The 10,735-nt window shown below is 45.2% G+C and overlaps 1 protein-coding gene across 1 annotated transcript; it reads left to right on the top strand.

Moving 5' to 3' along the window:
* Nucleotides 1-2,842: 2,842 nt before the first annotated feature.
* Nucleotides 2,843-9,415, top strand: LOC139379335 (caprin-2-like). The gene is made up of 21 exons (XM_071122139.1): nucleotides 2,843-2,880; nucleotides 3,298-3,532; nucleotides 3,649-3,711; nucleotides 3,810-3,896; nucleotides 4,471-4,706; nucleotides 4,854-4,936; nucleotides 5,084-5,224; nucleotides 5,340-5,380; nucleotides 5,521-5,754; nucleotides 5,905-5,943; nucleotides 6,024-6,152; nucleotides 6,350-6,434; nucleotides 6,527-6,579; nucleotides 6,708-6,836; nucleotides 6,950-7,069; nucleotides 7,171-7,317; nucleotides 7,438-7,588; nucleotides 7,865-8,041; nucleotides 8,313-8,353; nucleotides 8,475-8,541; nucleotides 8,647-9,415. The coding sequence occupies exons 1-21, from the start codon at nucleotides 2,843-2,845 to the stop codon at nucleotides 9,225-9,227; spliced, it is 2,877 nt and encodes a 958-aa protein (XP_070978240.1). The 3' UTR covers nucleotides 9,228-9,415.
* Nucleotides 9,416-10,735: the final 1,320 nt, after the last annotated feature.

Here is a 10,735-nt window from a genome sequence, read left to right as displayed (position 1 = left end):
GATTTTTAATGAATTGATTTGCAAATTATGGTGGAAAATAAGTATTTGGTCAATAACAAAAGTTTATCTCAATAATTTGTTGGCAATGACAGAGGTCAAGCGTTTTCTGTAAGTCTTCACAAGGTTTTCACACACTTGCTGGTATTTTGGCCCATTCCTCCATGCAGATCTCCTCTAGAGCAGTGATGTTTTGGGGCTGTTGCCGGGCAACACGGACTTTCAACTCCCTCCAAAGATGTTCTATGGGGTTGAGATCTGGAGACTGGTTAGGCCACTCCAGGACCTTGAAATGCTTCTTACGGAGCCACTCCGTTGCCCGGGCGGTGTGTTTGGGATCATTGTCATGCTGAAAGTCCCAGCCACGTTTCATCTTCAATGCCCTTGCTGATGGAAGGTTTTCACTCAAAATCTCACGATACATGGCCCCATTCATTCTTTCCTTTACACGGATCAGTCGTCCTGGTCCCTTTGCAGAAAAACAGCCCCAAGGCATGATGTTTCCACCCCCATGCTTCACAGTAGGTATGGTGTTCTTTGGATGCAACTCAGCATTCTTTGTCCTCCAAACACGACGAGTTGAGTTTTTACCAAAAAGTTATATTTTGGTTTCATCTGATCATATGACATTCTCCCAATATGGCTGTGATCGGCAAAAACTGAGAATGGATCAACATTGTAGTTACTCCACAATACAAACTAACCTACATGACAGAGTGAAAAGGAAAAACAGGCCAAATATACGAGTTGCTTACCAAAACAACATTGATGTTCCTGTGGCTTAGTTACAGTTTTGACTTAAATCTGCTTGAAAATCTATGGCAAGATTAAAAAATGGCTGTCTAGTAATGATCAACAACCAACTTTGACAGAGCTTGAAGAATTTTTAAAAAGAATAATGTAAAAATATTGTACAATCCAGTTATGAAAAGCTCTTAGACTTACCCCGAAAGACAGCTGTAATCACTTCCAAAGGTGATTCTAACAATGTATTGACTTGGGGGTGTGAATACTTATAGATATTTCTGTATTTCATTTTCAATAAATGTGCTAAAATTTAAAAAAAAAAATGTGTTGGGTGAGATTTTTATTTTATGTCATCCATTTTGAATTCCGACAAACACAACATATGGAATAAGTCAAAGGGGGATGAATACAGTCAGAAGGCAATGTATGAACACTTCATAAGACATGAAAACAATGTTCAGAATTACAGGAAATTGGACAAAGCATCCTATTAACTTTTTATTGGAATCAAAATCCTCTTGTAGCCTCACTCTGGATTAGAACTAATGCTATTTGTTCAATTCCAGCATTTCACATTGTAGTCCTTCATTTTCTTAATTTCATGTTTTTTTAAAACTAGGCAAATCAGTTAAGAATAAATTCGTATTTTCAATGACGGCCTAGGAACAGCGGGATAACTGCCTTGTTCTGTGGCAGAATGACAGATTTTTACCTTGTCGGCTAGGGGATTCGATCTTACAACCTTTCGGTGACTAGTCACTCTGTGACAATGTATGTTGTATTAATTTAATGGCAATTCTTATTTTGAACCGATTTCTAGGCTTTTTCTCCCGCTTCGGAAACTGTCCCAATAATGTCTATGATCCCAACACTGAGTAAAATACAATAAAGTGTCTTTGGCTGTGCTAGTAAGTTCTCAGTTATAATTGTTCTAGTTTCATTACTCAATTACGACATTTAACAAACTAAACATTAAAATTTTAAAAATCCAAACCGGTCCTATAAACAGTTTATACGATTAATCGCCCAGTCCTAAATTGGGGTGTTGGATGTGGATGCGCGTGCAAATCAGGTGCTATATGATGTCATGTCGATTTTCTGCACCCCAGCGGTCCCAATAAGGGAATTCGATTAATGCCACGGAACTTCCCCGGTGACCGGGTTTGATTATTTTCGTTTTGGAACCAGACTGCCTCCCAGGCGTGAGCCAGGTCCCCTATTTTGGCCGACAGCGAAGTGGGCTCAAAATTAAAATGGGTAGGTTAAGCAGGTGGAGTAGGACTAATGAGCAGTAAGACTATGTTTTCACATGCAAAAGTAATTGTTTTTGTTGTTGCACAAAAGCGTTTGATAAAAAGGCTTTATCTGCATTTCCAATTAAAACAAACTTGAAAATTCGAACATATATTCTGTAGAAAATAGATGATGCATGTTTCTGAACGATGTATGCTGCCTTGTTGACAACATGACCAAGCGGAACAGATTACTGTTCAATTTGAGACTCTTGCCCCTCCCCGCTTTTGCACATTCAAGTCACGGGCCATAGCAATTACGCCTAATCGAACTCCCTCAATGTTTGGGTATAGAAAGGTAGGCCTATATAAAGGCATGAGTTCGCACACGTTTCCCTCTGTAAACTTACATCACTGTTTGTACGGGTTAGAGAGGTCTACCAGTACTTTATCTGGTGTTTGGATAGCCTGGATTCGGGATTTGCAGCAACAGCATTTTCAACACAACCAGCCACGAGGTTAGTCAGCTGTTTTCTGAACGTGGCACTTTAAACAAGAATGACGACGTGGGTTTTCAATTTCTAATGTTTACACATTTTTCAAGAACTGCATACTAGTTGTATAATGATGGCTTAAGAAATTGCAGTATTCGAGTTGCTCTGCAGTCTTAAAATTTTGGTTTGGGATGTGTTTGGGGCATCTGTCATCTGTAGAGAGTAGGCTTTTGGAGAAGAGATGCGGGGCACGTCGGGGTCTGAAGGAAGTGATACTGATAAAATGGAAGCTTTTTAGAAGATTCCATAGAATGTGCACGCCTTATGTTGACCAAACAAATTGAAAAAAAAATACGCAACTTTAAGCATGAGATGAATCCCGTCGGCGACACAAAATGCGCACACATTCGGTATGTGTTTGGGAATCCATTTAAAATAATAACCATTGTTTTAACGATTTGTTAGTAACGTTGTCGCGTGCTATGTGATTTCTATCTGCTGTTTCATGATTCTCTCATTAAAATCCATCAACGCCATACGTAATCACACCGGCTGTGCAATGGACAAAAATGCACTATCACCGGTTTGGCAATCACCCAGTGGCGGTTGAGGCTAGCGCGTTACTGGAACATTAGCACATTTATGGAAACTGGAAAGTAGGAAAGGATAATTGAGAGGGGAACATCCTTTCTATTAGAAATTCAATTGGCCCATTTTTAAAGGAACATCTGATAGTGATGGTGCAAGATCACACGTTTCATGGTCAACATTTACATCCAATCGACACCAGTCATGACATTACCTGTTCTGTGTTGAACCCCCTCCAGTGAGAATCTGAACATGGTGCAGCTTTCTCCATCCCCAGCCCGGGATGTCTCTCCTTCACCTGAGTGCTCAGAGAAGGGGAGGCAGGGGAGCCCCAAGATTGGCTCCCCTGGTGGACTGAGTCCTCTCCAGCTGGCCCTGGCAGCCTCCACCACCATCTACCAGGGCTACGAGAGTTACATCGAGGACGGCCTCATCTGCCTCAAGCACAAGATCCGCAACCTGGAGAAAAAGAAGGTAGGATGGATGACTTGACAAGATTAGGGGTTTGGTGGGTGTTTGAGTAGATGGAGACATGGCCATTCCTTTCAGGGTTTCCTGCATGAAGACATTGTAAGTGTTTGTATCCACAGATTAAATTGGAAGACTACAGGAAGCGTTTGAAACACGGGGAATCACTCAATCAAGACCAGATAGTAAGAACAGGATTTCCAACTGTGGTAATAAAAGCAGTACACTTCTTTCAACCAGACGATTGAGATGTTGCCTTTTGAACTCTTTCAATGTGTGTCAGGATGCAGTGGAGAAGTATGACGAAGTGATCCACAACCTGCAGTTTGCCCAGGAGCTGCACAAGACCCTTGGTGGCCTAACACAAGAAGTAAGGATCTCTGTTTGCCACTGCTTATCAAAGTGCTGCTGTGTGTATGAATGGGGATGGGCGGAGCAGCACATGCATTCCTTTTGGTAGACCAGGTGTAGTTTCTCATGCGTAGTCAGAATAGCGCTTCTCCATTCATTTCAAGTGTCTGATAATAGGTCAATGATGGTAGAAAGGGTGTGACGTATTGGATTGGAATCCAGCCTCGTCAATGGATTGGAGGCTTTAGCCCATTGCACAGTTGGGAATTAGCACACCGCTGTTCCATTCTCCTGCTTGAATGCCTTGATTGCTTTCATGGCTAAGTTTGACATTCCTTGCGTCTGTGTATAAGTGCATGGTCAGATACAGTGTCAGTAATGTAGAACTGTTAGCTGGTCAACAGATCACTTGTTTCTCCAGATTCATGATGAATCATCTTGTATTTTTGCAAGACAACATAATGGACTTACACCCATTCAGACATCTGAAATCCACAATAGCAAGTTGACTGGCCTAGGTCTAGTGATCAGGCCTAGGTGTAGAAGTATTATTGGGATTGGTCCATAGAATCCATCTAACCACCCCCCTTTAGCTGCTAAAGGCCCAGAAGAAGGCGTTGAGGAAGGAGCAGATTGTCAAGCAGGAGGTTGAGAGGAGAAGGCTGTGCATAGTGCTGCAGGTTAAGTTCCTCTTGCAGACCCTGCTGCAGCACGAGCACATCAGGAAGGACCTCCTCTCTGCCCGCAACCCCCAGCTCAAGGTTGCAGAGCTACATAGCCTGCTTGAGCTTGCTGAACTACTGGGGGTGAAGAGGGACAACAATGTGAGGTACTGGGGAAATAGATGTGTGCACCATACACCCCACACACGCATTCTGTTGGACTTGATGGACAACAGCATAAGTTACTATGACACACACTCTCACACGTCTGTGTTGATTGAAGACTAGTCTGATCCCCTTCTACTGTGTCCCAGTTTGGAGGATCAGATGGACAGAGCAGCCCTGGTCTACCTGGACCTGCTGGAGGGGAAAAATAAAGCCGTAGCCGGAACCACTTGTGAGTTTAAACACTACCTGTCCTGTACCCTTTTAAACACCTGCACAGACACTACATTTACTATGACTGGTATCCTCAACTTTCTCTGCCATTTGCTGAACTACTTTAGCTGCCGTGTTTAAAATGCATGCATTTGAATGTTTGCAGACAAGGTCCTGAAGGCTAAGTTGGCGACGCTGATGGATTGTGGGTACTTTGATTGTGTACCGCCGCCACCGAGCAAGAGTCCCAAGGAAGTGGAGGATCCCATGACCAAGAAGACAGTGTCTGAAACAGCCAGCCTCTCTAGTAACTCTACAACAGTGCAACTATTCTTATTCAAAAGCTACTTATCAGACTGGGTATAGAACAATGAATGTATACAACATTTTGTAATTTAGCTGGATGTTATTTTGCCTTGCAGCCCTAATGACGTCAAACAAAAAAGACGTGCCTAGCAGAGAGGTAAGAACCACTAACATGCATTTCCTGCAAGTTGTGTGCCACTGCTTTATCAACGTTCAACTAGCGTTCTCCTTAAGCTATTTACCTGAATGCACTGTGGATATCGTACTGTGGTGCTGATAGTCTGTGGGTGATGCCAGTTTCTTAACAGACACTACCTGCCTGACACAGACCCCAATGGGTGTCGAGACACTCACGTTACTCCGAACTGGAAGGCTGAGTTCCAGGCTATGAAGGAACAGGAGCCACCGGACTCATGGGATATGGAGTCCGACTCCACTCAGCCTGTAATCCAGAAACCATGGAGAGGGGCGGCTGTGTTAATCTCCAAAGTTCCAGTTACCTCCAAGAAACAAAATGCCGAACCCAAACAGGTGAGCTATTCTCTTATACCTGAACTCTCAGGGCAGTTGGAACTTGAGACGAGTTGTGACCTCTAATAATTGTCAAGGTTAACACTGGGATTGGGCTAGCTGATCTTAGTTCAGATCAATCATACAACTCAATGACTCTTGTTTCCCCAGAGAAGAGCGAAGTCCAAAAGGGAGCGGGACGCCACAGCTGTGAGTAGACTCTTATCCTTGCATCTCTTACGTTCGATGGACCTGTCCCTATTACTCCATCATATTGTAATTTCCATCAGGCACTTCGTGTGGTCACCCCTGTGGAGGTGTTCAACTCCCAGTCTACCTTGCCCAAGGACCCCATCCTGCGCAAACAGCAGATGGAGGACCTGATGACCAAGATCAGAGGCTCCTTCAGCTTCATGCAGGTACAGTACTGCTCAGAGGTCATTTCCAGGTGAAAAGCCATCGATCATTTCCAATGTTCCACCTGGATCGGGTTTACCACGTCACGCTGTGACGAAAACAAAAATAAACGTTAAGTCCATGTAGTCCCTCCCTGTTTAAGTCTGTCTTTTGTTGGATGCCTAATAAATACAATCCTGGATTAATCCCCTGTCTCCAGGATTCTCTTCTGGATGGAGAAGGATCACCCACTAACGGCCGTCCTAGACTGGGCCGGCATGCCTCTGGATCCCCCTCTCCACTCGGTAGCCTACCACAACAAAGTTGTTATTTAAGTGGCTGACTTCTAGCAGAACAGAGAATATTCAACATCTGTTTTACCTCTTATTCTCAACAGTACAGAGAGATTCGAGGAGAAGCCCAGTGGACCTTCTCCCCAAAACACTGCATGTAAGATCTGGAGAAGTGTGTGAGATGGCACCATATTCTAGCGCACTAATTTTGACCAGGGCTCTGTTATTTAAGCTTTTGACTGTTGGGGTCAGTATTTTAAGATACATCTTTTTGTCCTCTCTCAGTCCACTCCATTGCTTTCTAAACTCCTCCCTGTTGATGACAAACCCAGTCTGACCAATGGCGACGGGGGTTGTCTAGAGAGCTGTGACCTGGACCTGACTACAGAGGACCTGGCTCACGTCATAGCCATTGTAAGAACTCTCCTATCTGTTAAATGAGACCCATTGAAACAATGACATTTTCTTCTTTTAGATCCACAATTGTTATGAAGCTTTTTATAAAGCACAATGGTTGTCCTCTCCAGGATCCATGTCTGCTGCTGTCTGAGAGTGAGACTGCCTGCCCCTCTCCTCCAGCTCCTCCTCCCCTCTACTGTAGGGAGTCCTCCATCTCCATCACCCTGGACGAGAAGACATCTGCTCGGGTAAAACGACTCATTCCCTGAACATGTAGGATTGGCAAGCCTAAAGTGCATACTATTCTGATTTTAAGTCTCCCCTGACAGTGTTCCCTCTCTGTACCCAGACTCCCATCTCTGAATCCGGTAAGCAATCCCCCTGTAACGGGGTGGTGCCTCCTTGTACCCCCACCCAAGGGCAGCCCTTTTCAACCCCTCCCAGCAGGCGTACACTCACCATGGCGCCCCCTGTTCGCTTCCAGACCATGCATTCGGTAAGTCTACCCTACCATACTTTTAACGTGGTCATAGAATGGGCAAGAGGCTTTGAATACACTCCGTTAGTCTTTGAGAGACATTTTAGTATGAGCCTTGGGTCTGTTTTGTCGTTGAAGGTCTTCAAGGTGAACGCCCCCTTACTTCCGACTGTAGACTTTAAATCCGATATTATCCCCTATTCGGACTCCAACGACCTGTGCTATGTCACCACCAGCACCCAGACCCCACCGGAGTTTGCTCCGTCGGAGGACGAACAACTACAGTCGGGTATGCCAGAGTTGTGTTCATTAGGGCAGGAAATAAAAAATGTTTTGCAACGGAAAACTCAAATTAGTTCATTGGGCAAGACCAGGGGTGTATTCGATACACAGGAAACAAGTTTCTATTGGACAAATTCAGTTGGGTACCTCCCCGTTGTCATCCGGTTTGGTTCTTATTGGTGAACGGTTTCCATTGCAAGGCGTAATGAATACACCCCTTGTTTGTCTGTTTTCTTCCTAATGAATACGACCAAGTATACTCTTATTTCTCTCCCTTGGGCAGTGAACCAGTCTGAATGCCTGGTAGGTAGTGGTGGGCAGATCTTCCTGTCCCCTGGCCAATCGGGTGGCACCATGGGCCGTTCTGACCAATCATACTACAGAGGATCTGTTAGAGGTATTGCACGTGGTGGCAAGGGGCTGGCACACTCCTACTTTCGCTCTTCTGGTGGGCACAGAGGTATTTATCCTCTTCTCTCATCCCTCAATCCTATGTTTCATCCTTTCCCTCTATCCTATCTTGTTCTGCTTATGCATGTCTCCTACTGATTCAGATTGAGCTTCTAAACCTTAATGGATTGGATCAAGTGAACTCCATTCCCTTGCCTCACAAGTTTCCACATGACATTATCATAATATTACAAGGTTTTGAGTTAGCCTTCACAATCCAATTTTCATCTGTCCCCCTCCCCTTGGGTTTGATGGGTTTCGGGCTGGTCTGTTCTCCCCAGGAGGAAGCTTCATCCCCCAGGCTCACCTGTACGGAGCTCGGGTAAGACACTGCTTCCCAAATCTGTGTGGACAATCAGATATTGTATGTACATTAGTATAGATTGCTGAAGTGATAGGTTTAGAGGTTTTGACTTGTGTAATGGTGTGTTCTTCACCATTAGGACATTGGCTACCAACATAGCTACAGGCGCGGTGGAGGCAATACAGGACAAAGGCACAATAATAGTGGCAAGTTCACTTCATTCTTCTGGCTTGATACAAAACACAATCTCTGATTGGTTGGGTATTTTGGGGGGCTTAGTTAACTGGCTTTTGATTGGTCCTCCGCAACAGGTTGGAGTGACTCTTCCCAGGTGAGCAGCCCAGACCGGGAGGGCAACTACTCCCTGGTGGACTCCGCCCACGGTGACTCGCTGCAGGGTGTTGGCATGGACCTCACCACCCAGGTGACCCCTCATGCCCCCCACACCCTGATGCACGTACCCATGTACCCGCTCCCCCAGCATCCCCAGCCCCTCCGCGTGGCCTTCACAGCAGCCCGCACAGCCAACTACACCCCGGGCACCCTGGACCAGCCCATCGCCTTTGACCAGCTCCACAGCAACCTGGGGGAAATGTTCAACACCAACGTGGGTCGTTTCACCTGCCCAGCCAATGGCACCTACGTCTTCCTCTTCCACATCCTCAAGCTGGCGGTCAACGTGCCGCTCTACGTCAACCTGATGCGCAACGACGAGGTGATGGTGTCTGCGTACGCCAACGACGGGGCTCCGGACCACGAGACGGCCAGCAACCACTCCATCCTGCAGCTGTACCAGGGAGACCAGGTGTGGCTGCGGCTGCACCGCGGCTCCATCTATGGCAGCAGCTGGAAGTACAGCACATTCTCTGGCTTCCTGCTCTACCAGGACTGAGCTATTGTGGCCTCATGAGCCAACATGGAGGATACAAGTGGAGGAGAGACTATTGCTTTGCACTAAAAAGGAGAAACTGACATTTTCCATTTCATGTGGCAGACTGCATACCCACCCAGTGCTGGGTTCATTGCAGTCCTGGAGTGTATGGGGTGTGTTCATTGTTCAAACCTTTCAGGATCACCCTTTTGTTTACCCTGTAAATTGCAAGCACTAACTACTTCCGGGTCACTAAGGGGCAGAGGGGAAGACTTCCTGCTGGCTTGACCTTTCATGACCCATAATGTGAGAATTTTCCCATTAATGTTTGGTTTTTGGTTGTGGTGCTTATAGACCGACACTCCATTTTCTGACTAAAACTGTTAGATTGTGAATAGTTGTTACACACAAACTCAGAAAGCTGCCTCTACTATACACTGCTGCTGCTGTATTGGGTGTCACAATTTTAGTTCTAGTAGCAGGACCGCTTTAGATACAATGTGTCAGGTCTCTAAGACCTTAAAGGAAATGTTATGAATTGGTGGCTTTTTGTTTGTTTTCTGAATGACTGAGTAAATTCATTGAATGGCTAATGTATGGTTGGCGAAATATGAATTATAATGGACTGTACTTGACAATGCTAAGCACTTTAAATGCATTCTGTGCTGCCTTGCTGTGTGGGGTGATCTGGGTAAAATGGTTGGTTGGGGGGGTTATGGTGTCTGATTCTGAACACTAAAGGCAGTATTGGCTATGGAGATGTGATCCCTCAATGTGCCTGAATAAAAAAATAAAAAAATGTTTCAGCAGTTGAACAGGGTTGTCTTCTGTTTTTGCATGGCACTACCTCTTTCTTCACTTGTAGTGGTTGGTCCATCCATTGTCAGCAGTAGGCTATGTCTACTAAAACCCGTAGTCTTCCATAACAAGCCTTTGGTATCAAATCTAAAATCACTACTTAATGGGAAGGCAGTTTATACTGAGGGTGATTGACAGGCTTTAAGAGATGTACAACGTGAGATCAAAAGAACGATACTGGTGGACAAGGAGGCATACAAGCAAAGGGTGGAGGGGACCCTCTCCTCAGGAAACTCAAGGGTGGCCTGGTCAAGGGATTAAATCCATGGCTAGTGCCCCCCACAAAGGCAGGGAGAACCAGTGCTGACCTTGGGAGACATGAGGGCCAGAACATAGCTAATGAACTAAACGTTTTCTTAAGATTTGAATCAGACAACTTTTTCAGTGGTAAAACAAATGGAAGCGTTAAATGTTTGAGGTTTGTTAAACAGGCTGTTTTGAAGTTCAGGGGATGTAACGCACACAAAAGCCCAGGCCCAGACAAAGTAAGTGTGCTGTGCTGAACAACTGGCTGGTGATACAGATATTTTCCAATCCTCGCTCAACCAGCAACACGTGCCAGTATTGTGGAAAACCCTGTGCTGAATGACTACCACCCTGTCGCCTTGACATTCTTAGGACTGAAAAGCCTTAAATTGTGAAGTCATATTCTCAGCGTCACCCAGAAGCTC

Source organism: Oncorhynchus clarkii, chromosome 21 (assembly GCF_045791955.1).
Source record: "Oncorhynchus clarkii lewisi isolate Uvic-CL-2024 chromosome 21, UVic_Ocla_1.0, whole genome shotgun sequence".
Taxonomy (NCBI): Eukaryota; Metazoa; Chordata; class Actinopteri; order Salmoniformes; family Salmonidae; genus Oncorhynchus; species Oncorhynchus clarkii.
This window is presented reverse-complemented; position numbering and strand designations above follow the sequence as displayed.

Bases quoted from the DNA above. Each gene is read 5' to 3' on its own strand.
- LOC139379335 (XM_071122139.1), top strand. From the start codon at position 2,843: ATGAATCCCGTCGGCGACACAAAATGCGCACACATTCG. The intron at 6,837-6,949 runs GTAAGAACTCTC...TGTCCTCTCCAG, and splicing joins TGGCTCACGTCATAGCCATT to GATCCATGTCTGCTGCTGTC. The intron at 8,542-8,646 runs GCAAGTTCACTT...CCTCCGCAACAG, and splicing joins ACAAAGGCACAATAATAGTG to GTTGGAGTGACTCTTCCCAG.